This window comes from Lethenteron reissneri, chromosome 51 (genome assembly GCF_015708825.2).
Source record: "Lethenteron reissneri isolate LAM-NWPU_2019-01 chromosome 51, ASM1570882v1, whole genome shotgun sequence".
Taxonomy (NCBI): domain Eukaryota; kingdom Metazoa; phylum Chordata; class Hyperoartia; order Petromyzontiformes; family Petromyzontidae; genus Lethenteron; species Lethenteron reissneri.
Window position 1 is genome coordinate 9,619,813 of NC_083829.1, and position 27,064 is coordinate 9,646,876.

General features: G+C 47.0%; 1 protein-coding gene across 1 annotated transcript in view; it reads left to right on the plus strand.

Moving 5' to 3' along the window:
- LOC133355515 (F-actin-capping protein subunit alpha-2-like) overlaps nt 1–15,980 on the plus strand; it is a 32,668-nt gene extending 16,688 nt beyond the window's left edge. Inside the window, exons 3-10 of the mRNA XM_061572843.1 lie at nt 3,183–3,234; nt 4,361–4,424; nt 6,423–6,629; nt 8,623–8,702; nt 10,767–10,845; nt 11,931–12,002; nt 13,840–13,902; nt 14,813–15,980. Coding sequence (XP_061428827.1) covers nt 3,183–3,234; nt 4,361–4,424; nt 6,423–6,629; nt 8,623–8,702; nt 10,767–10,845; nt 11,931–12,002; nt 13,840–13,902; nt 14,813–14,953 — 758 coding nt within the window. The 3' untranslated portion in view covers nt 14,954–15,980. The remainder of the gene's footprint in view (nt 1–3,182; nt 3,235–4,360; nt 4,425–6,422; nt 6,630–8,622; nt 8,703–10,766; nt 10,846–11,930; nt 12,003–13,839; nt 13,903–14,812) is intronic.
- The last annotated feature ends 11,084 nt before the right edge of the window (nt 15,981–27,064 follow it).

The following is a 27,064-nucleotide window of genomic DNA, read 5'->3' on the forward strand; positions in this document are numbered from 1 at the left end:
TTCATACCGTGAGGCCTGATGAGGATAACATTCTTTAAGATGTTTTCTGATGTCTCGCTTCACTCGGCACAAACCTTTCTTGGGCAGTAGGCCTGTAGCAACACATCAACGACCTGAAACATTTTTCACCCTTATTTTCTATTCCAATGTCGCGTGCGATTCGTTTTTGCGCCTTAAAGCCGTTGACTTTGCTACATTGCACCACGGTTAAAGACATTTACACATTTTGTACTTGAATGGGGAAATCTAATTTGAGACAATTGGGGCGAGTGGGGTGGTCGGGCAGTGCACAGTGATGTCCAAATGGGCAGCAGTGGGAAACGAAGGGACTCTACCATGGCTGCACGCAGCCTCGATGCTGTGTGCTTCCAAGTGTTTGCTCAAGCAATGCAGAGGTCTTCCTCCTCCATCTTGTGTTTTCCTCCTTTCTGTGGGAATTGCCTCCCGGACGACCGGTAACGTTTTGCAGCTTGTGCCGCACAGGGATTGATTGGCATTGTCCACGGCTGACGATCACTCTGGCAGCCCTGTATGTTGACGCCTCCACAGCCTTTTGGCTGAAGCAAAACTTAATGGCATGGTCAAGATTATTGGTGTCATCATGGCCAAAGCCGCACATCGCCATCGCTTCCTAACTTCCACCAGATCCCTGCAGCCGCTTCCCGGTAGACACGTGCCCTCCAAGATCTGCCTTGACAGTTTCCCCATTTCGATTTAAAGCTTTCGTGACTGCAGGGATTCATCTTCTTGGTTCTTTCGGTAAAGTCACGTAGAAGGGAAATAATAAAATAATAAAAATAAAATACAATTCTCACGACGTTTTGGCCACAACGCAAGCAGCCGTCCTCAGGTGAAGAACAGGTCTGTCGGAAAGACAGACAGACGCTGTCTTTCCGACAGCCCTGTTCTTCACCTGTTGGAAAGACAGACAGACGCTGTCTTTCCGACAGCCCTGTTCTTCACCTGAGGACGGATGCTTGCGTTGTGGCCGAAACGTCGTGAGAATTGTATTTTATTTTTATTATTTTATTATTTCCCTTCTACGTGACTTTACCGAAAGAACCAAGAAGTTTTCCCATTGGTCGCCGGATTCGTGGAGACCATTTCAATGCCTGTCTCGGCAATCGGCCCTCGCCCCTCCTGCACACACATCACACCAGACGCAACCGGTTTTTGCCTGATCATATCTAAACGCTCGCCTGCCATGTTCTCTTCAGGACTTGTGCATTGCTTCTGTCTTTCCACAACACGCATAGCATTTATCTCAAACAGCTGTACTCGAATGGCAACGGCTTACTTTCAAGTGGCTTGGTTAGCATCCGGCTGTCTGATATGTCGACACCTTGCAAAGTATGCGTGTTGCACAACTTCATGATGCAGGAAGCCTCCGTGAATGGCGTATTTCTAAGTCCTAATTTTTCAGTGCTGGTGAGAGGGTCTCGGTGTAAGTGCATAGGCCAGTGCTGTAGGGCTATGTCCTTCACTTATATTCTTAGGTTTTTTCGGTAAAGTCACGTAGGTAAAAACATAAAATTAATAAAAGTAAAATAAAATAAAAATCACGACGTTTCGGAGGCAACGCAAGCTTCCGTTTTCAGGTGGAACCGTCACAGCACGATAGCTGTGTCAAGTGAGAGAAATTCCAAGAAAACACTTAGTTCAGATGCAGCTGTCCTTAAGTGTAGGGCAATACTGTCAGGCGTACTCAATGTCTCTGCAGCAAGTCTTTGGCTTAGGACAAGGTAATCCTCAGAAGATGCTTCTTATAGTGGCACTCCTTGTGTTTCCTGGTTCAGCTAACATTGGAACATGACTATCATTGGGAAGAGCATTTACGAGGATGCGCCTATCTTTAGAGCGGAGTTTACCAGTCAGGGCTGTGTCCGTAGTCAACCCTGCGTTACACAATCCTTGCACGCCTTTCAGAAACGCACGCCCAAAAACGCGGTGCCTTTCAACCCACTAAAGAGACTGATATTTGACACAAATTGGTAAAGTCGGTGCGTCTTGTCCGAGTGTTAAGTTTTCCCATTGTTAGTGGACATGTGACGTGGCCCAGCATCTAGTGCGGCAAAACATCCCAATTGTAGAAAAATTACCCGCAAATGCCTCCGTTGGAATGTGCACAGTAATCGCCACCTATTACTGTGAACATTTGGTAAGACCCTCCTGAAAACGAGTCGTGAGACTCGGGTAGGTTTTGCTGGGTGAACAAGCGTAAAAATAATTGGTTCACGGCATCGCCATGTTAGTGGGTTAGCGTACTGTGCTACTAACCAGGCGACCCGAATTCGATTCCCGCTCACGACCAACACTGGTGACGATTATCTGAACTGATTCTGGGCATCCCCTAGGTCGACTCGGCCTCAAATAAGTACCTGGTGCGATATGTAACCATTGCCGCTGGGGAGACAAAGGTGGTCGGGCCACCCACCCCCTCGTGTGCTGTGCTGGCCTTCTTAGGTGCTCGCTAACAGCAATTATAGCCAATAGTCTGTCAAGGCTATATGGGGAATCTTTCTATTTGTAATAATAATAGTAACCTTAGGCGGCCACTTTTAAGTCCCCTTGCAGGGCACCTGTTATGTGAGGGGGAGAGCCTTCCCCCCTGCATCTGAATGGAAAGCACACGTCTCACCTTGGCCATTGTAATTTACTGTGAGTGTCTTCTTGGTTCTTTCGGTAAAGTCACGTAGAAGGGAAGTAATAAAATAATAAAAATAAAACATTTATTACTTCCCTTCTACGTGACTTTACCGAAAGAACCAAGAAGATGAATCCCTGCAGTCACGAAAGCTTTAAATCGAAATTTACTGTGAGTGAGCAAGGTTTTTGCGTGCTCTCGTGTTCATATGGTTAACACTTTCCACTCGTGGTGTGTTTTGCGTTGGATGGAAACTAAGTTTTGCTAATTATTTATTGTTGGCAGGGTTTCGTTCGCTTGAGATGTAACGAGGTTTTTGTGCTTTTATATTGACGAGTTATTATTTTGTGTTAGTGCCAAGGGTTTGTGGGGGTTTTCTTGTCGATACGCAACTGTGTAAGGTTTGTGTGCAATTGTAGTCGACACTGGAGTTCTGCAATTGATTGGCATGTCATAGTAATTGCTGTGATGTATTTATTTCACCGAGAGAAGCCTTTTGTATGGATTTCCTCAACGCATGATTTCATTTCTCTTTCAGATGTGCGATTGCTGCTCAACAATGACAACCTCCTCAGGGAAGGAGTGTCACAGTAAGCGCCTTTGATTCCCGTCGCTGATGATGGCCGGTCAAGTTGTACATCTGCGATTATTGAATCACAATTCACAGCCCCGTGTCAATGCACTCGTGCGAAATTGCCGCGATTAATTAGTGGCAATTGCATTTTTAGTCCTTTATTATTGTAAGGGGGTAAGGCAGATGTGTGCTTTTGTGTAAAAAAAAATTAAAACCAGGATCTGTAGAGAGGACAACAAATGACGAGATGCTTTCTCGATCCTCGGTGTGCCTTACTTGACATTGTGGACCTTGGCCAATTAGCTACTTAGTCTGACGTAGGCTGTCCAAATAGAGATGCGTGTTCCAATGTTGTGAATGCAGCTAATTAACTGCCAGTTTGTAGTAATGAATAATGCGTGAGAATATCCACTCTAGATTTTCAGCTTTCGTGACTGCAAGGATCCATTCTCTTTGGTTATTTCGGTAAAGTCGCGTATGTGAAAAATAAAATAATAAAATAATAGTAAAAAAGGATGTTATTAATCAGCTTAACTCGGCTTAACCCCCCTCCCGACTCCACACGCCCCCCCTGCATCCCTCCTCCCTGGCTCCTCCCCCCCTCTTACCCAAGTTATTTTCATTTTATTATTTTTTATTATTCATTTTTATTTTTCATCTACGTGTCTTTACCGAAAGAACCAAAGAGTAAAATATCCACTCTAATGATATAATCCACTGAGCTTCACGAACAACTCAAATAATTGTTCCAGATTTTCGTTTCCCTTTGCTGCACAGTGCCAATGCAATGCGGTCCCTCGATGTGTAGCTTAATGTGTATTCCATTAAATAATTTTAACAATATTTTGAAGACGAACTCCTGTGTTTAAATCCGTTGTAATTGGCGGATAAAAAACAACACATTTATTAATCACACGGCCTTAAAGTGCAAAAATGTGTAGCGGCCGACGTTTTAAGCAACGGCCCTTCTTCATAGCACATCAAAGAAGCGCCATTGTCCGAAAGCTAATATGTTCAAATTTTTTTTCCTTTTAAGCCAGTGTTATTGATGAATGTGATTTTGTTGCAATTTGTGCTTGTGGCACCGCTGCCAACGCAGCAGCAGCAGCAGCTTCAACTAATTTTGTTTAATCTGTTCGCAGTGCCTTTGCCGACTACAACATGGATCAGTTCACGCCTGTAAAGGTTCAGGGAATTGAAGACCAGGTAATTTTGTAGTGATTGTGGTGATTTATGTTGAGGCTGTGTTCGTCCTGCATCCTGCGGAAGAGAAGAACCCTGATCTGTGATTGTTCGGCTGCCTGAGCACAAAGAACCACGGTGGAGAGATGTTAACTCCCTCACCTGGTACGCAGGAGGTCGTGGGTTTGATCCCGACCCTGACGCCTGCTGTATATTTGGAGTTTGCGTGTCTCTCTCTCTCTCCCCGTTGTCGCGTGGATTTTTCTCTGGGTCCTCGGGTTTTTCCCTCTACATTTAGAAACACGCGTTTAGAATATTTGACTGCTTTAAATTTCCACCTGATAAGTCACTTCGTTGAGCTATCATTTGTGGCCAGAGCTTTTCAGTTCAGTGGGCCTGGTAAAATAACAAAAAAGTGCATCGTTTAGTAAATAAATGAAGTATATGAGTTCCAATTGTATTAGTACATCAATTCCAAAGCTTGGGAAAGGCAGTAAAAAAACAGCAAAAACAGCCCAAGGACCACACCAAGACAACATCCAGTCCCTCGGTAAAATTTTACATGAAAAATTAACAATCGATACATTGTTAAGAATCAAATTTCCAAATCACATTTGTAAATGTGACCGTATCCGGCATTAATCTTTTGCCTCAGAGTACTTTTGAAGGAAGATTTACGACTCTTGCGAATTGACGTCAGGGCATTTTTAGCATCCACTGTTAAACCATCATGTAAAACTCCGGTCATCCTCGCGGTGGCTTTTGGCGAGCCATTGAACAAAAGACGGTCGACTGCGTTTCTGCGGCCATTTGGGACTCTCTTCCTTCTGATATTAGGAAGCCACTGGAGCCACGCACTTTTAAATCCATCTACATTGAAAACTCATTTCTTTAAAACTGCTTTTTGTGTAGTTTTTCCTTCCCCCGTACTTCCGATTAGCACTGTTGAAAGAAGTTCAACGTACATGCATACATTTTGCGATCATAACACCAGCAGCAATAATCTGGGCGGCGTTCGTTTGGAGTCGTGAACTACTGCAAGAAGCGGCGAACGCACTACCGCTAGACCGTGTCACTGCACATTAAGTGTGTTATTTCAGCGATGTGTAATGAGAGTTTGGGTGCTCCGTGATTTCGATGGGTAGGTCATGAATGCTTGGCAAGACTCGGCATATTTACGCCGTTTGGAGTGCATGAAATAGGAAGAGCCTCTTGAAATCGGGAGCTTTTATCTCATAATTGTCGCTGTGGGCTTCTAATGGATTTTTAATGCCACGCATCAGGAGGACCCATGGCCGTGTTGATGGCTAGAGGAACAGGCTTGCCACCGACACCAATTTGCACTGCGGCTGACTTGGGGAGTGGATGTGATCGTCATTCATTAATGCCTGGATTCGGAGTTTGGCAGGCGAGCCTGGGTTAAAATGTTTGTCTTAAATCTCTGCCTTATGAACCCATTTTGGTAGAATGACAGGTTCAGTGGTGCTGAGGGACATGTTCTCAGAGGTTGAAAAAAGCAGCATGAGGCTTTATTGCAGTAGAATGTATTTTATCTGATTTTTTATGCCCAATACCTTCCACGTTGCTCTACTCCTGAGTAGGGCTGTGTTTTAGATTTGAAGCTTTCGTGACTGCAATGATTCATATTCTTAGGTTTTTTCGGTAAAGTCACGTAGGTAAAAACATTAAAAAGTAAAATAAAATAAAAATCATTATTTTATTTATTTTATTTTACTTTTTAATGTTTTTACCTACGTGACTTTACCGAAAAAACCTAAGAATAGGGCTGTGTTTCTGTTCATGTTTAGAGTTGTGCTGGCTGTTCAACTTTCTTGGCAATTAGACAAATTATTTCGTCGTACATTTGGTCGCAAGGGTATAGAGCGATGCTATGGATTGCCAGTTCTTAACGCTGGACTCAAGTAATGGTCTTGGCACAAGAGTCGCATTGTTTACGCTTCGCCTAACCGCGGCCTGTGCTTTGAGTAGATTTCCGTGTTTTTTTCTTGCGATCTTTGCCAGGTACTGATCACAGAGCACGGTGACATTGGCGGTGGCCATTATTTGGACCCACGCACCAAGCAGTCCTTCAAGTATGACCATCTACGAAAGGAAGCGTCGGACATCTCGTCGTGGGACGGCGCCATGGTGATGGAGTCCTGGAGGTCCAACGTGGACAACGCACTGCAGGCCTACGTCAAGGAGCACTACCCAAACGGCGTGAGCACGGTACGGCGCTCGACATTCGCAGCAACGGCACGGGGGGTGTGGGGGGGGGGTACGGGCCTGGAAAATACAAACCGGCTCTGTTGTCATCCTTATTATTATTTTGCTTGTTTACCCGGCAAAGCCTGCCCCACGTCGGGAGACTTACAGCAGGGGTCCGATGTTTGTAGTCACCCATTTGGGAAATCTGCAGGTTATTTTTCAGCGCATGATGGCATGCTACCAGTTTGCATGCATTGCGTGTACTTGAGCTCTTTGAATTTAGCATTCCCCCGACATGTTTTATTTCATTAACATCTTGTCAAGAGACGCTGCAGTAAGTCGTAACCAACAAGATGGCCGGAGTGGATGTTTCATTCCAGCAGAATGATGTGATTAGATTTCTAATGCAGGAGGGCGCCAAGTTTGCCAAGTAGTTTGCCAGATTTCCGCATGAACACCGTGCATGAAAGAAATGTTAAGAAGTGGGTCGGTGATTAAAGCATGGCAAAACAGACATTGTCGATTAAGCCGGGAAGCAGCTGAATTAGAGTGCTTCTGTGACCTATAACAAATGCACGAAAGTGCAGGAATGTCGTTCGGGCTGACCCGTCGTGTCAAGTTGGGGGACACCTCGGGTGCATTGCAAAGTGGCCACCACATTGCAGTGACAGGATGGTGTCTTGTCAACATGTAGCAAACAGAGGTGTTTTGATGCATGCTGGAGGCTGTTGCTTTGATTGGAAGGAGGGTTCAGTGAAACGCCTAATAAGACTTGAAGAGTCAAATCCGAGTACGTTTAAAAATAATCAGCTTCATTTAGAAATTCCAAGGATTTTAAGCCATTTAATTTATATTGATAATTTTTACCATTCATTGAACACTCAAAAGAGCCAAAGACACTTAGAGTTTCGATTTAAAGCTTTCGTGACTGCAGGGATTCATCTTCTTGGTTCTTTCGGTAAAGTCACGTAGAATGGAAATAGTAAAATAATACATTTTTTAAATGTTTTATTTATTTTATTTTATTATTTCCATTCTACGTGACTTTACCGAAAGAACCAAGAAGACACTTAGAGTTATTCGATATCAGTGTAACTTTGTGAACCTCACTAAGAGCAAAGCAAATACAAACCTGTCTAACAAACTGTATGAGTATCTGGACAAACTTTTAAGGCCAGCTTATTCTATTGGCACGTGGCACCAGCCCATGTGGTTCAGACGCCAAGAGAGTACTGAGCCGACATGGCCAAGTTCCTTTGTTTGAATCTTGGCACTTGCCCGTGATCAAACTGGATTCTCAAGTGTTTTGAGATGATGGTCTCGGCCTGGTCACCAATCCAGTGACTGCACAAAAAACAACATGGTATGAAATATGGCTCTGCACTTTATCATCAGTCCGGATTCCAGCTCCTGAGAAATCCGTTTGATCAACGTCCCATGAATATTGCCTCCAGTGGCAGGGCATTTGGAAAGGCGCTGCCCCCTAGTGTGTCGAACAGAGATCACGTGAAGGGACGTTAGAGGTAGCTCTTTAATATCTGTGTCCGTGGACTGTTCCTCTTCACACGAAAAGGTCACACTGCTTTGTGCCAGTTGTGATTGGATGATTGTTCATTCTTCGCACGCGATAGTTTTCTCCGGGTGCTCCGGTTTCCTCCAACTTGTACAAGCGCTGATTAATTGGCTAAAAACATGTTAAAATAAACCCCCTCCCCATCCAGAACCCGCCTGAAAAAGAGTGATCTGCGACTCGGTGTGACTTTCCTGGATGATTAAGTAAAATAAGTAAAGTCTCATGACATGACACCGAAAAGGACTAATGGGATAAAATTGGAGGAAAAAAAGACAATAAACTGGCATGTAAAGTTGACCTGCGCACCAAGGGAGCATTTCCAGGCCATGACACAATATGAATGAAATGCTTTCATGTTTATGATTTTTGCATTACAGTAAATCATTATCCTAAAAAATGTGAAATATGTACTGTGCATGTAACATTGCGTTTGCCTGACAGGTGTACGGGAAGAATATCGATGGACAGCCCACAATCATAGCCTGCATCGAAAGCCATCAGTTCCAGCCCAAGAACTTCTGGTAAATTCACGGCGCACGGCGGTGTATCCTTGTGTTTACGTGTCTCGTGAGCAATCACCCTGGACATGGCCAGGTGGGCACCTCTTAATTGCTCTCCTTACTCGACGCTGGTATCCGTAGTGACAGTGGTCCCACGCAGCGTTGCCGAGTGGTGACGCGGCGGTGGCGCTGCGTTCACCGCTCATTGCAGGGGTTCACAGTTTCGTATCCAGCAGCCGCTGCGGTTATAACCGTGATGGCGCTACGACGCTACGTCTGGATCGCGGCGGTTGTTTTAGATCCCCTGAAGTCGTTTGCGCACTCGAGTGTGTCGTTGTGTGCCGGTGTCACGGTACAAATCCTACATTTTACCCACAAATTAATCAATTGGGATTATACGTAGCAATCAGCGCCCTTTCCCGGCATCTCACTCTTGCAACTGAGACTACACTGGTTTTATTTAACAAAATGAACTTGTATGCAACGCTGCAGTGAGCATAGATGCTGAAAATAAGCCGAGCAAGAGGATATTCTGATGGGCTATGAGCCAGCCTCGTGTTGGTTATCGTGCTTGCGAAGTCTTTTGTGCTCAAGGATATGTCCTGTCCGTAAGCTCCCGTTTGTTTTGTCTTAGGGGTTCCGCAAGGTTCCACGTCGTCACGTGCTAGACTCGGCCTGACCGATCTTCATGAGTGGGGGGGGAGGAAGTTAGGTTTGAACTTGAAACCCCTACACACTTGTGCCAGTGCATAATAGTGCCCTTTGTTTATCGAGGAAAGCCTCACTTGAGTCTCAGGATTCTATTTCAGGAGGTTCCTGCATTTCAATGTTTGGCCAAATGCATTAATGAGTGTTTGGCAGTTGGGAAGGAAACGGGAGCACACGAAGAAAACACGCCGCCCATACGAGGGTGTAACATTGCTCCGAACAGATGGGTTTCAACCACTTCCTGTCCTGCCATCTCGCTTGAGAGCTTCGCAAAGTTTGGTATTTTTAAATCCTTTATATTAAGTTCACTTGCTTGCTTGCTTGCGCGCTTACGACCGTGCAAATCTTTCGGTCGTTTTTTAACCCACTTCCCGTGATCCAACCGAGCTGACATTTTGCACACAGACTCGTTGTGCGTGACAATTTATTTTCGTGAATTTTTTCCTAAATTTTACACTTTTTAGGAATTTTTTTTTTATATTTAATTACCAATTGCTTAATGGTGGCTGGCAATCATCTGACCCATAGGTGGCCGCCATCTCAAGCCAGAGGACGAGAGGACTCTAGCCGCCACGCATATAAAGGATTTCTAGTGAAAAACTTTGTTTTTACGGGTTAATTTTTCTCTTGCGTGGCTCGCAAGCCTGTGAACAGTGACGAGCTGCAAATGCTGGGCCTGACGGCTGTGTTTTGTTTGCTTTGTGATCTCTGCTCCCCTCCTTCTCTGTGCTGTCATTAAGCAGTTGATGTCATGCCACATGCACCATGGCTTACAGACGTTTGCCGTAGAAGAGTGGCTGGACAATGTTAGAATTTAGTGTCATTTGTTAGCTGGTTATAAAAGTACAATTATTTAATTTTGGTGGGTGCTGACAATTAAATTAACCTTTTGTATATCCACAAGAACCTGTTTGTTAATTTTGAGTTGTGTTTGGATGGTAATTCCCAGAGGTCTTTTGGCCAGATGTGAAATTCAGCGCTCAGGAAATAGGTCATTGTGAGTTGCACAGAGCGGCGATTACAATTGTCTGCCCATTTGCTAGCCTCGGAATAAGTAACAATTTGCAGTACATTTAGTGGATTTAAAAATGTTGCGACAACCACAGCAAGAAAGTTTACTGCTGTGGTTGTCACACCTGATGATGATTGCTTGTGTTGCAATCGAAACGTCGTGATTTAATGTATTTATTTTTAATCTTTTATTTTTCTTTTCTTTACCTACGTGACTTTACCGAAAGAACCAAGAGTATGGATCCTTGCATTCACGAAAACTTCAAATCTAGAATGAAAAATGTTGGCTTGGTGTACGCAAGGTTCTCTGCTTCAGCGGGGTGAGCGAAGGCGTTTGACACTTGACACCGTGTGTGCCTTTCCCAGGAACGGGCGCTGGAGATCCGAATGGAAGTTCACAGTGTCCCAGCCCACAGCACAGGTGGTCGGCATCCTTAAGATCCAGGTGAGAGCTTCATTCCACTGCGTTACTTCTCACCGCCGTCGGAATTCATCTGCTGCTGTCGACATCGTTTTCGAAGCATTGTGCAAGTGAATGAACACCACTGCTACCAGTGTGCTGTGAGCCAGCACAAGCCCTCAAGGCAATCGATGAACTGGCTCCAATATGAAAGTAGTCTTTCGGAGCCTCCTACCAGTCCCCTTGGTCCTGCACTGCCTCATGATTGACCTAGTCAGGCAGTTCCACCCGTGTTCCATTGCCCTGATCCAGCAGTGGAATAACAAATATTGCTGCAAATGTACAAGATGTAATCCACGTTTGATTGCGTAAACACTCACAAGGTACTGGAAACATCTGGACAGGGTCCTCCCCATCAATGCGTTACTCTGGCAGAAGAGTATACATTGATGGTGTCATGTTGCCCCATCGGCTCCACCATTAAATGCCCAAGCATCTATTTTTGTTGTTGTAGTGCAAGGGGGCCTGGTCCTCTGCTGCCTTTGCCAATGGCTGTACCAGCAGTGTCGGGATTTTCCTCGGTGGCTCCTGGGTGGCTTGCAGCAGCCAACGATCAAACAAATGTGAGGCACAGGAACGATGTCGCAACGTTGAGCCAAAACAAGGCAGAGGCTGGGGAATACAGCGGTCCATCTGCTGTCCATCATGGTCCGATAACCCGAGGCTAAACCACGTGACATGCTACCTGTGAGCCAGAGGTCACAACCGGGTACCCGATACCCGTACCCTACCCGATACCCGGCTACCCGTACCCGGCCGGGTACGGGTACCCGTTTGCGACCCTGGTGCGGCCGGGTACGGGTACAGGTAGGCCGTGAGTCACTGGTGAGTAACTGTTTGTCACTCATTTCGGGTAGGGTACGGGTACGGGTACCCATTTGCGACCCTGGTGCGGCCGGGTACGGGTAAGGAATCAAAACCCGTTTGCGACCTCTGCTGTGAGCCGTTGGCCACTCGGCATGGCCTCGCGCGCGTACCCCAAGCCTGCCCACAATTTCCGTGGCAAGTATCACCGTCGCTCAGTGGTGCACGTGGCGGCTGCCGTGTCACTTTCTCTCCCTTTGTCGCAGGTCCATTACTACGAGGATGGAAATGTGCAGCTGGTGAGCCACAAGGATGTGCAGGAGTCCATGTCCTGTAATGTACGTAGCGCAACGCAAACACACGCCACTCGAGATTTATCCGTTTCGGCTGCTATTGTGTTTCCCTTGGGCTTCCCATTAGAAGTGAAATTTAAAAAATGCCATATCGCCTGCGCTCGTACGGCGAGCGCGTTCGCCTTGCATTGCATGTGATTTTTGTTTCGGCACACTTGCAATGTTGAGTAAAAGTTCAGCGTTTTAGAGACTTCAAGTTAAGACCAGAAAATTATCATAGGATTCAGTTGCTTAAGCTGTGTAATGATGGTCGGCTGGTTATCTGAAATAGTTTAATTACAAAACTGCAATTTGTGTAAATATTAAGAGTTTAGAAGAGCGGTTCCGAGCCTTTTCAAGTGTCCCGGCCCCTTTTCAACCTCTAAATATTTAACGGACCAACACACGCTACTAGTTATTTGAAATTGTACATTTCCTTGGTGAGGATGTCATTATTTTTCTGTTCTACGGACCCCTGGGGGTACGTGGCAATGTCCCAGGGAGTACGTGAAGTGATTTATCAATGTGTGAAATTATACCGTACGTGAGTCATTGGTGAATAATCACGTATGAATCTGCCAAAATAAAATTACTCCGATAAAATTTGAGTCCATATGGTAACCTAGAACGATATGAAAGACCTTTCTTTCTAAACTCATTGATCGTAAACTATGCGGTTTCCAAGAGTAACCAGCGAGCGTGAACAAATGACGTCACGCATGCAGAGAGCGTCGTTGAATTGGACAATTGGTTAAACTTTAATTCTAGATTTTAAGCTTTCGTGACTGCGAGGATTCATACTCTTTGGTTTTTTTCGTGACTTTACCGAAAAAAACCAACAAGTAATTGGTTAAACTATTGGTGTTCATTATTCATACATTTCTCGAACCATGTTAGCTCAGACAAGGGGGGTGGTACTCGGTTGAAATAAAAGTCAACAAGGGTTTACAGTTGCCAAAAAAGGTTGAGAACCAATGCGCTAGAATATTATCGCCACGCAGTTGCACCCACGAGGAGGAGAGGTAACCCTGCCTTGTGGTCCGTGCGTGGCTGTGTGTGTACCACGTGCTGTGTGTACCACGTGCGTCCTCTGGTGGTGAATGCGAGTGAGGCTGAGGTGTCTACGCACCACGGCATTCACAAACGGGAGTGCTGCCTGCTGCTGCTGGCTCAGAGACCGACCCCGCAGCATTAGGACGAGTAGTGGAGGTTTGGCAGACTGTGGTAAAACGACGTCTCGGTTAAATTTCGATTTAAAGCTTTCATGACTGCAGGGATTCATCTTCTTGGTTCTTTCGGTAAAGTCACGTAGAAGGAAAAATATAAAATAATAAATATAAAACATAATAAAATAATTCTCACGACGTTTCGGCCACAACGCAAGCAGCTTGTGTTGTGGCCGAAACGTCGTGATAATTATTTTATTACGTGTTATATTTATTATTTTGTTATTTTCCTTCTACGTGACTTTACCGAAAGAACCAAGAAGACATCTCGGTTGTTGTGGGCCTGCTGCACCTGGCCTGCAATGGTGTGCACGTCTGATGGCGTCAACTCTGCTGAGAGTATTGTGGTTTTGAGGTCATCCTCGCTCGCCTGAGCACGCGTAGTCTTACGTCGCACAACGCCCGTGAAATAGAGCCCGACGGATAATTGGGTCATTCCTGCTGCAGTAAATACAAATCTAAATCCCGTAGACTGCAGACGGTCACTTGCCAGCGACGTTTGCAGTGAAGATCGAGCGTGCAGTGCAGACGCGATCTCAGGAAGCAATGGGACACTCCAGTTGGGAGTGAGAATCGCTCACCGTGGTTCTCCCGGCTTGTTGATATTCTTGTTGCAGAATGAATCTCAAGCTGCCAAGGCATTCATCAAAATTATCGAAGATGCTGAGAATGAGTATCAGGTAAAACTCGGCTTTGTACCGGTTCTCCTTATTGAATGTAATTGAACCTGCCAAAGGCAAGCAACGAAGAAAATGTTGTGTTATGATTATCACCATAACCACTAATATTTTGTAATGTACGATTTGCTATGTCCTTCAAGTCATCGTAAGTTACCCCCCTCCTGGCTTGATCTGCTGCCCCCAGCATGACCAACTCTCCTGAACACGTGTTTACAGCTGTGGCCCATGCTGATACCTCCAGTGCTACTACAGTCCCCACTTCCCCAGGCCATGCCCATCGACTGCCAAGCTCTCTCAAGCCTGGTCACCATTGTATTATACTGGTAGGAACCACCTGGTTCCACCAGCCCACAGGGGATTATTGTGTCCGTCCGTCGTGCATCCAAAAATGGGAGGGGTGGGGCTGGGTGGGGAGGGGAGGGGCTGGTCACCCCGTGGTGCCCTTATATAACTCAACGTTTAACCTACTCACGCCGGCTTGTGCCCGCCCTCAGTCGGGCATATTTGCGGAATACACCACGCCGCCATTGACCGAGCAACCCAACGTTCCTACCAGCTCCCCCCCACAGGAATGTGTTTTAAATGCTTCTCGACTTGCTTACTTTGCACAGTCGCCAACAGTTCTGTCCTCTGATCTCAAAGAAGCACTCGAGTAAAATATTGCTCTTATAAATTGACGAATTGTATAATTTGTTTCCGACGTTTCTTTACGTTTAATGTTTGTAATATTTGAAAAACAATTCCTGTTTGTCCTCGGATTGTGTCTCTGATATTGTGCATTCGTATGTTACGACGTAAAACACGTAGGAATTGCTTTTATAAGTTGTAGTCGAAAGCGTTCCGTCGGCAGTGTCCATATTTCACGTGCTAATATTTCGCGTGACAAATTATTCGCGCGTTCATCTTGCAGACGGCGATCTCGGAAAACTATCAGACGATGTCGGACACAACCTTTAAGGCTCTTCGCCGCCAATTGCCAGTCACCCGAACCAAGATCGACTGGAACAAAATCCTGAGCTACAAGATTGGCAAGGAGATGCAGAGTGCTTAGGCAGGAGTTGCATGCTTGCTTTTAATATGCTCTGTCCTCATGGTATGGTCTCCTGCCCGGCATAACCACAGTGTATTTTGCATTACGTTGGTTGTTTCCTGGACTGAGCATTTGGGATTTTGGTCTTCACTGTAAAATGTATATGTCAACATTATCAGAATTAAAATTTAGTTTCATTTTTGTCTCGTACCTGTTTTTTTTCTTGGTTTGATGGCTCTTAGGGTAACTGCATGATTAAAAAATTGAGTTGATTGCTTCCTTTTTGGATGTGTAAAATAAGTGATGGGTGAAACGAGACCATACCTTTGTTTCGATGGCAAGATGTGGCACACAATTTATGAAGACCTGGGGAGCTGAAACTTGTTTTGTCACTTGGGACGTTGTCTCATGTAAAACAAGCTTTACTGTAGAAGCCCCTTCCATGCATTTAAGTTTATTTCAACAATCTTTAATGTATTTCAAAAATGTGTTTGTTTTACGAGTGTAAAGAAGCAGATCTTATAATTTACACATTATGTTTGTCATACTTGCAATAATGAATTTCCCCTCATTTAACAACTTGTCCTAATAAATTGCATATTTGCTTTCATATATGAAAGAGATGCTATGTGTATTTTGTTTAATTTGTATGCTTCCATGTTATCTTGTGCCAGATGCCTGCATCACAGTCCAGTGCTGGTAGCTGCTGTGCTACCATGCACAAAGCAAACTTCACTGCCCACCTGTAATATTGTTGGAAAACATACTTTGCAAATTGTATTACTAACAAAAAAAAACTAATAAAAAAACTGCTTTATTCATACAATATCCAACTCTTAGGACAATTGTTCCTTGTTCAGATTTCTGTTCTGCACGTGCCGTTGCATTTCTAGCAAGATTTACGAGCATATTTAAGGGTACGTTATGAAAAAAAAGCAAGCTGGATGGATACCAATCCTTTATAACTTTTTTGTTGTAATTTCCTGAGGTAAACGGCCTTTCTTATTCCCACAATTAAATTGGTATTTTGAGTGCTCCCCTTGAATAATTTGTGCTCTTATGCATCTCTGTTCTGTGGGCTCTTGCATTCATTGATGTATTGGAAGATCTTGCAATGAAAACGGGTTCTCACTTTGTGCCTTTTTGTACCAACATCCCATTGAAAGTATCCAGTCATCGTTTCCCGAAGTAACACTTGCCTGCAATCTGGCTGGGTCATTGATACTATTTATAAAGATGTAACATTGGGGAAAAAAACAAACCAAGCTGCAACATAACCACACATTTACATTTTAAGATGGCATGTTAATATTGTTAAAACATCAATGCAGCGGTGACGTTAAAGGAACAAAAACAGTCTACATCTTAGCACCAATAAGAAAACTCAATTTGCGGTTTCGACTTCACTTCTGAAAGTTACAGAAGTGGGACAACGCCTGACATTTTAATTCATGCGTTGACATCAGCTTAGATAATCCTGGCCTCTTGAAGTGCATTATAGAGTTGCTATGAGCCCATTGTCGACATTTGTTGACCGTTCTTTTCCTCAATAAGATGGCCAAGTAGCACCGTGTCCATTCGCCGTGATTGTCAACGCGAAATATCTCTTGCCGGGTGACCTCAGATCGAGGGCCGGCGTGACCTTGACAAGGGCCACATTGACCTTGCGGCGTTCTGTCCGTCGTGAAGCAATGCGCCAGCAGCATTCCGTAACTTTTAATATAAATTAGTTTCCGAAAACTTGTTTTGATTAATGATGGGGTTGTCTGTTGCTCCAACTCAGTGGTTCACAGCCTTTACTGTAGCCGAGCGCCCCTTTGGTTAGCAATCATTAAAACATGTACAATGTTAATAAATACACAGGGTTTGATGAAACAAAGTTAAGGTGTTACCTATGTGCCCGTGCTGAATTTGTGTTATCGATTATTGACCTTCAAAACAATCTGACATGTCTCGCACCCCAGGTTAAGAAACACTGCTCTACTTATAGATAACTACAAAAAAATATTCTTTGGTTCTTTCGGTAAAGTCACGTATAAAGATAAAATAATAAATAAAGTAATAGCTATTATTTAATTTAATAAAATTAGCGATTATTTAATTTATTATTTTATCTTTATACGTGACTTTACCGAAAGAACCAAAGAATAAGTCTTGCAGTCACGAAAGCTCCAAAATTAAGATAACTAAAAAAATAACTTGATTGGGGAAACTTTTTTTTTAAACAAATTTATTATAAATCCTCAATGTTTGCTTTGAATGACCATTGGCCAAAATGTCTCGTATCGGTAGGTATTTGTTTTTAAGGCCCCGCTGTAATTGACACGTGTCAATCATTGTGCCGGACAATCCGGGAATTTAAATTGGTGTGTTCGGGCGGCTTGATTTGATTTATACTCTTTGGTTCTTTCTAAAAAGCTAATTTATTTTATTATTTTTCACCTACGTAACTTTACCGAAAGAACCAAAGAGTACGGATCCTTGCAGTCACGAAAACTTCAAATCTAGAAAGAATTGATTTGATTTGTGCCGATATTTGGTACGTATTAAAAACTGCAGATGACCAATTTTAAAGGGGCATTTAAATTGTTGCTGTTTTTATTTTACCAGGTAAGGCCCACTGAGTCATATATAAACCTTTTTTTCATAAGTGTCCTTGCTATCACATCGTTCAACGAAGTTGCTTATGCGGGAATTTATAGCAGCCAAATACTCTAAACGCATGTTTATAAACGTGGAGGGGGAAAAAACCGGATGACACGTGGAACAATCGACACGACTACGGGAAGAACATGCAAACTCATATATATAGCAGGCGTCAGGGTTGGGATCGAACCCACAAAATCTTTATACCGGGGTCCCCTATATACGCATAAATGAATCCCTTACCAATATGGCTACTCTGCATGTTATTGCCGCCTATCAATAAATCCCTTACCCAAGATGGCTACTCTGCATTCAATTGCATCACATTAATTAATCCCCGACTCAAATTGATGGCCACTGCAGGTCACATTGACGTCTCTACCGTCATTGAATCCCTAACTAAGATGGCCACTATGTCATCGCCTGCCATCAATGGATCCCCTACCCAACATGGCCACTCTGCAGGTCACATCGTCTCCCCCCATCAACACCCCCCTACCCAACATGGCCACTCTGCAGGTCACATCGTCGTCTCTTCTCTCCATCAACACCCCCCCTACCCAACATGGCCACATCGTCTCCCCCCATCAACACCCCCCCTACCCAACATGGCCACTCTGCAGGTCACATCGTCTCCCCCCATCAACACCCCCCTACCCAACATGGCCACTCTGCAGGTCACATCGTCGTCTCTTCTCTCCATCAACACCCCCCCCTACCCAACATGGCCACATCGTCTCCCCCCATCAACACCCCCTACCCAACATGGCCACATCTGCCGGTCACATCGTCTCCCCCCCCCATCAACACCCCCCCCTACCCAACATGGCCACATCGTCTCCCCGCCCCCCCCATCAACACCCACCCCTACCCAACATGGCCACTCTGCAGGTCACATCGTCGTCTCTTCTCTCCATCAACACCCCCCCTACCCAACATGGCCACATCGTCTCCCCCCATCAACACCCCCCTACCCAACATGGCCACTCTGCAGGTCACATCGTCGTCTCTTCTCTCCATCAACACCCCCCTACCCAACATGGCCACATCGTCTCCCCCCATCAACACACCCCTACCCAACATGGCCACTCTGCAGGTCACATCGTCGTCTCCTCTCCATCAACACCCCCCCTACCCCATGGCCACATCGTCTCCCCCCATCAACACCCCCTACCCAACATGGCCACTCTGCAGGTCACATCGTCGTCTCTTCTCTCCATCAACACCCCCCCTACCCAACATGGCCACATCGTCTCCCCCCATCAACACCCCCCTACCCAACATGGCCACATCGTCTCCCCCCATCAACACCCCCCTACCCAACATGGCCACTCTGCAGGTCACATCGTCTCCCCCCCCCCCCCCATCAACACCCCCCCTACCCAACATGGCCACATCGTCTCCCCCCATCAACACACCCCTACCCATGGCCACTCTGCAGGTCACATCGTCGTCTCTTCTCTCCATCAACACCCCCCCTACCCAACATGGCCACATCGTCTCCCCCCATCAACACCCCCCTACCCAACATGGCCACATCGTCTCCCCCCATCAACACCCCCCTACCCAACATGGCCACTCTGCAGGTCACATCGTCTCCCCCCCCCCCCCCCCAATCAACACCCCCCCTACCCAACATGGCCACATCGTCTCCCCCCCATCAACACACCCCTACCCAACATGGCCACTCTGCAGGTCACATCACCGTCTCTAGCCACCCCCCACCCCTATCCAAGATGGCCGTACCGCGTGCGCACGTCACCGGCGCCTTGAGCCCACGTGGTGCGCTACGGGAGCCGGCAAGAGGTCACGGCGGAGGACGAGGAGGTTGTTGGTGATGAACATGGCAGCAGCGGCAGCAGCGGCGGCAGCAGCCGCATCGATCGGGAGGCTGGGCTGCTCCGGGCCGCCTGGGGCACGGCTGCTGTTGGCGGGCCCCGCGTCTTCATCTGCAGCAGTAGCAGCAGCAGCAGCAGGATGCATCAGCAGCAGCAGGCGGCGAGGTGCGTGTCCAGCACCGCGCACAACAAGACGACGAGCTCGCTGGTGGGGCAGGCGCTGCAGCACAGCCCCGGCGGCGAGCACGGGCACGGCGAGGACGGGATCAAAGTGTACGAGAAGGTCAGAGTCTCACACACACCCCGCGTGTGTGTCTCTCTCTCGTGTGTCTCTCTCTCGTGTGTCTCTCTCGTGTGTCTCTGTTTCGTGTGTCTCTCTCACTCACTCTCTCGCGTCTCTCACTCAAGTCAAAGTCTCTCTCTCGTGTGTCCCTCTCGTGTGTCTCTCTCTCGTGTGTCTCTCTCACTCACTCGCGTCTCTCGCTCAAGTCAAAGTCTCTCTCGTGTCTCTCTCTCGTGTGTCTCTCTCGCGTGTCTCTCTCGTGTGTCCCTCTCGTGTCTCTCACTCGTGTCTCTCTCTCTCGTGTCTCTCACACTCACTCAAGTCAAAGTCTCTCTCGTGTGTCCCTCTCGTGTCTCTACTCGTGTCTCTCTCGTGTCTCTCACTCGTGTATCTCACTCTCGTGTCTCTCTCGTGTCTCTCGTGTCTCTCACACTCACTCAAGTCAAAGTCTCTCTCGTGTCTCTCTCGTGTGTCCCTCTCGTGTCTCTCTCTCGTGTCTCACGCAAGTTGGCTGCAGCTGCTGCTGAGCCGAGACTCGCCATGTCTCGCCATGTCTCGGGCCCAGCCGCCAGCGGTCGTTGTTGTTGTTGAGTTGAGATCTGCCAGCGGTGTCTGTGCCAGGCCAGGTGCACACACTCACTCATACTGACTCACACACTCACACACACACTCACATACTCACTCACATACTCACACACACACTCACATACTCACTCACACACTCACTCACACACTCACTCACCCCCTCACACACTCACTCACACACTCACCACTCGCTCACACACTCATGCTCACACACTCACTCACACCCTCACCACTCACTCACACACTCACCACTCGCTCACACACTCACTCACACACTCACATATTCACACACACACTCACGCTCACACACTCACACACTCACTCACACACTCTCTCACTCACATACACACTCACACACACTCACTCACACACTCACTCACTCACACACTCACTCACGCACACACTCACTCACACACTCACACACTCACTCACTCACTCTCACACACTCACTCACACACTCTCACTCACACTCTCACACCCACACTCTCACTCACTCACACACTCACACACACACTCACTCACACACTCACTCTCACTCACTCACACACACACTCTCACACACTCTCACTCACACACTCACTCTCACTCACACACTCACTCACACACTCTCACTCACTCTCACACACACACCACTCACCACACTCACCTCACTCTCACACACTCTCACACACACTCACTCTCACTCACACACTCACTCACACACTCACCACTCACTCTCACTCACTCTCACACACTCTCACACACACTCTCACACACACTCACACACTCACTCACACACTCACACACTCACTCACTCTCACTCACTCACTCACACACACTCACTCTCACTCACTCACACACACTCACTCACACACTCACTCACACACACTCACTCACTCTCCACACACTCACTCACACACACTCACTCACACTCACTCACTCACCAGTCGTCAATCCCTCATAGGCGCCGACTTTGTTACAGACCAATTCAGACCCTATTGGTCGCCCCGTGCCCTTACACATCTCAACGTACATCCTACAAAGTCCCAACATCACAAGTGAGAAACACAATTTTACATCATTGGAACCTCCTTTGCCAGTAGCAAAATATGATAATTGGTTTTTTACCCTTTTATCTGGCAACGAAACTGACACCTTTTTTACAAGGAGTCATGTTTGCATTTTACCACAATACCTGCAGTCGGAATGCAAACAAAAACACAACTCTGATGCACTGTCCTTGAAGTTGATTGGTCCACACCCGAGAGATAGCTTTCCTTAGAGTCTAGTCTCACATGGTGTTGGACCAGATGACGCCAAAAGGCGCATCATCTACAGGTATTGTGGTCAATGCAAACATGACTCCTTGTAAAAAAAGGTGTCAGTTTTGTTGCCAGATAAAAGGGTAAAAAAACCAATTAACAATTTCACATGTTTGTTGTTGCCCGTATTGAAACGGTTGTACGCCGTATGGACCTGACAACTCGATTTCCCTGTGCAGGAGGAATTCGGAGTCAAAGCGTATGAGTTGACAGCTGTTAAGATGCTCAATTGAGCGATTTGCGGGTAATGTTCAGATTTGAATCCTGACCCCCGTCACGCAATAGCCCAATCTTTAACTTTCGGTGTAAATCAGACGGCGCATCGTATTATTGTTGTGGTTATTACACGCGCGGTATTGACCGAGGTGGCCGCTCGATTCGAACCTCTCTGCTGGGCCGCGTCACCGCTCACGGTGACTGTCCAGTAATAGGGGAAGCCCTGACGCCAGAGGGTGATAGCGATGATTTGGTGAGAGCAGTCCTTGGAGGTTGGGGCGCCGACTGTTCAGCAGTTGTTGGATGTATCAGCAGGAAGGAAGGGGTGGTGGTGATTATTATTGGCCTTGCTGCTCATTACAAGGCAGAGGTCGCAACCGGGTACCCGATACCCGTACCTTACCCGATACCCGGCTACCCGTACCCGGCCAGGTACGGGTACGGATGCCCGTTGCAACCTGGTGCGGCCGGGTACGGGTAAGGAATCAAAACCCGTTTGCGATCTCTGTTACAAGGCCTGTCTCACTTTGGCTCACGTTCATTGCGCATTTTTTCTAGTGCTTGACCGTGACCAAAATCTGGGCCAATGCCTCATTCGCCTGACTGCCCAGGTGGCCAGGCACGATTGGAGACCTGTGTCAACGAGCTTGATAGCTAATCGGATTTTGTCCAGTGTCAATGAAGATTCGATTGAGTCTAATGGCAGACTTCAGTAAGCCATTGTTGCTGTCTCTGTGAGCGATATCCCCGTTGGGATGGTAAAACCACCGAGCCAGCAGTGTGTTTGCCACTTTTTTTTGCAGAGCTTCACGGTTCAACAACACGGTTGCCCTGGTTAATGCCGGAGCCTCCACTACCACAGATACTGCTCCGCTGGCTGCTGCTTCACAATGGATATTATGTGACCAAAAAAAAAGTGTATTAAAATAAACGGGTTGACATTTGTGCCAGCATCAAGTTTCCACATTGAAGGAAAAAAAATGCTTTCAATTACGTTTGTAAAACCACGCAGCAAAATAGCCTACGTACTGGCAGACTATACTCATGTGTGCAACACAGTGCCACCACGATAGGTTTGCACGATAATAAAAGCAAGAATACCTTGCACGCTAAATTATTTTTCAGGTCGTGGTTAAACTCACCTCGTTATCCCCCCCCCTCGCCCAGAGTGAATCCTGTAAGTAATTCTTTGCGGGCGGACATCCTGTGGAGAAACTTGGCCCTGTCATTGGATGTGGAATTTCCACCAATGGGAAATGAGCAGGCTTCCCATTGGCTGTTTGAGCAGGGGGACACTTGACTTTGACACTTAATGTGTGCACAGTGCTGGATGATGGCATCCCCACGGCCATGGGGTCGTGGGTGGTAATTTGACCTACTCCTGCAGGCCAGTCAGTGCGGGTTGATGTCGGTGGCAGGCATAGACATGGGAGCATAGAAGTACAGTATTACCCACCGCATAGCCTCGTGGATGGTTGTCACTCATCCGAGCCACAGTCTCAGCCTTCAGTCGACTCAGCTTTCGAGATCTGACGGAGATGATTTGGGCCATTGACAATATTTATAGAGAGACATCCAGTGGTGAACAGTGGTAATCTCAGATTTCCACAAGAATATCACATGTGCCTTAGTCACCGCTAGAGGGTGTAACGATGGATGATAATTATAGGCAATGTTTGATTCATGTAAATGTCACGTGGTGTTTACACGTCATTACGTGTTTTGCTATTCATGTGTCAGTGGACACACCGGATACTCTTGCAGACTGCGGTGCTCCATCTCAGGGGATTGTGCCGGTGAAATCTTTTAACAAAACAGAAACGGGTTTGCAAGACCGCTGCGGCCACACTCCGAGGTGCGACAACATTTCACCGCAACGATGAACCAAGTCGCTTCCCCAATCGTGGCATTTTGTCGAATTTTGAAGGCCCACCACCCCCCCGCTCTGGTTTTTTATGTCTGATGACCGCATCGTGAGAGAGTGTTGCTCACTTCTCTGGGCTCATGCCGTTGGCTGAAACATTAGCCTTCGTGTGTGTGTGTATTGCCGTTCTTCTCTTGTTTTGTGTGTGTCATTTTGGTAACCAAGGGGTCACTTCGTGCGAACGGGGCTCAACCTGCTCCCTTGAGTTTCCGCCAGGTTAAGCAAGGTCAACTTGAAATCGTTTCACTACATCGCCTGGTGTGCAGGAGGGTCGTGGGTTTGATCCCAACCCTGACGCCTGCTGTATATTTTGACTTTGCGTGTCTCTCTCTCTCTCTCCCGTGGTCATGTGGATTTTTCTCCGGGTCCGTTTCGCTACCTCGCCTGGTATTCCCTCCACATTTAGAATCGACATGATGCGTTTGAGAGTATTTGGCTTCATTGAGCAATTATTTGTGGCCTGGTTGCTTTAAAAAATAAGTAATTATTTTTTTAAACACGCTTTGATGAAATGTACTAGTAATGGAAGACCTCCACGACTCCAGGAAGTGGCTTCGAAGCTTGCCATAACGTAAGGGACCGTGGCCAATTACAGCCAACGTCAGTTGAGCGTGGACAATTAGACCCAAGACTAAGCATAACATATAAAAATGATTATTGAATATTTTGTATGATATAATATAGTATTGTCATCAGTATGACATAAGTATACCAAGTTTGCAGTCGATACCGCATTGGGAAGTGGGTTAAAATTGAGTTACAAGATTTGAGGATACAACAACAACGACAACAACAGACAGAGTGAGTTTAATGAAAGCGTGTAAAAAACATACTCGTTATAGTTTGAGATGTTTCGCTTCAAACCGTACCAAGTGCCTTCAGCGCAGAATCCAGGAAGTCGGAATAACCGTGCCACCTCGTATGCAAACTGCCTTGAACAACATACTTGATGTGGCCATGTGCGGCTGAAGGAGTCTCTCCACGTACGCTTTTGGCGTCATCTGGTCCAACACCAATGGAGACTAGGTTCTAAGAAAAGCTGTCTCTGGTGTGGACCAATCAACTTCAAGGACAGTGCATATCGTTATCATTATCAGAGTTGTTTCTTTTTGTTTGCATTTTGACTGCTTGCGTTGTGGTTATTGCAAACATGACCCCTTGTATAAAGGTGTCAGTTTTTGTACCAATAGAAAGGGTAAAAACATACTATATTTTGCCACTGGTAAAGGAGGTCTCATAGTGAGTCTCCACCTGTGCTTCTACACCCGGGTTGCTATCTGTCTCAGCTCCACGCGGTGTAGCCCAGGAATTGGCATCGGTTTTCGGGTCGGCAGGATTTGATTTGGACCGAGACCCGGTACTGGCACTGTGTTCAACTTCATTGCACCAGACTGGAGAAACGTCTGGGTTTTTAGCAGCATGAGAACGATTGTTTAAGGACGCTTTATAAACGTCAATTAACACATTCCTGCGGAGGGAGCTGGTAGGGACGTTGGGTTGCTCGGTCAATGGCCAGGGTCAACGGCGGCGTGGTGTATTCCGCAAATATGCCCGACTGTGAGGGCGGGCACAAGCCGGCGTGAGTAGGTTAAACGTTGAGTTTTATAAGGGCACCACGGGGTGACCAGCCCCCACCCTCCCCACCCAGCCCCTCTCCACCCTCCCCACCCGGCCCCTCCCCACCCGGCCCCTCCCCACCCAGCCCCACCCTCCGCACCCAGCCCCTCCCTGCATGACGGATGGACGGACACAATAATCCCCTGTGGGCTGGTGTAACCAGGAGGTTCCAACCAGTATTATTATTGGGTTTCGTCCACAATGGAAACCGACGAATTATTTTCCTGCACGTTTGCCAACAGTGCCCTCGACTGTGTTCGGTATAGTACAGGGATGAGTGATATGAGCAAACACGTGGAATGCATCTGATCTCGTGAGATCTCGTCATACCAAGCAGGTCTGAGCCTGGTTCGTGCTGGGATCGAGTGTCCACCGTGCATGGCGACGTTATAGGCGTACTGATTGCAGGGCTGCACGGTGGACAGCAGAGGGCACTGCAGCAGCATCGTCTTGCCCGTCCGTATTGCATTCATACACCCAGAGGTCGCAAACGGATTTTGATTCCTTACCCGTACCCGGCCGCACCAGGGTCGCAAACGGCTACCCGTACCCGGCCGGGTAAGGGTAGCCGAGTATCGGGTAGGGTACGGGTATCAGGTACCCGGTTGCGACCTCTGATACACTCCCAGCACGGAGCAGTGTGGTGAGCAGAGCCGTCCCTAGGATCGGGGCGACTGCCCCGGGCCCCGCGCTTCGGGGGGCGCCCAGAGCTTCGACATCACGCTCTCAGATGTAATAGTTTCCGTTTAGTTTATAGGTGGGGGGGGGGGGGTTCGGAGGAAGGTTTGTGGGGAAATGGGGTGGTGGATTGTTTGATAAATGGCCGTAGCTATGAAGAATTGTCAAGTCGGTTGGATTAAATCCTCCAGGTGGCACTATGGGCAAGTGCACAGTTGAATCATTGCACAGTAATCTCACATCCCAGTCGGAGGTCTGCTCAGCAGACCCCCCCGGGGGCGAGTATCACCACGATTACCCCAGTATTGTCAGCTGAAATTGTAATTACAATTGCATTGTGTTTACAGTTAATTATGAATGGCACAATTACAATTGTCGTCTTTAGCTTCATTGTGGAGATTATACGCAGCGAGACAAATAAGCATGCAATAACTCCCCTACCCATATCTGTCTCTCTACTAAAAAAAAAATGTTTGCACACATCCATCGGTCGCACGGCCTTCTGGGAGCGCACAAATTCAGCAGCATCGGTTCAACGCAAGCGAAACTCCGGACCGGCTTTGACATTCGCCGCCTCATCAGCAGGGTCCAGGCTTGCTTGAAACCGATGCCGAAACTGCCCTCCCCCCTACCCCTCCGGGCGTGCTACTCAGCCCGTCATCATTGTGGGATCCGTGAAAAATGAGCTCAGAACGACTCTTAAATCAAGAGGTGTGACGGTGGATGTTGTGGAGGGTCTGGGCTCCCACCATGGTAATGTGGAATCTCCACCACCGAATCGGGGGTGGGGGGCGGGGGTGCGAGGTGGGGGGGTCAGGAGCCGCTGCTGGAGATTGGGGCTCGCTCGACTCTGCAATTCGGCTTTAACATTTGAAATCGGCTGTCGATTTCGCCCCCCCCCCTCTTCCTCCAAGTCGACTGCTTGGCCCACAGGGTTTTATTGCTCATTTCGAGTGTTCAGCCAGCAGCCCCACCCCCCACCTTTGATCCTGGGGCGGAGGGAATTGATGAAAAGTAATGCCTTGCACGCTCATGAAGTGCCCT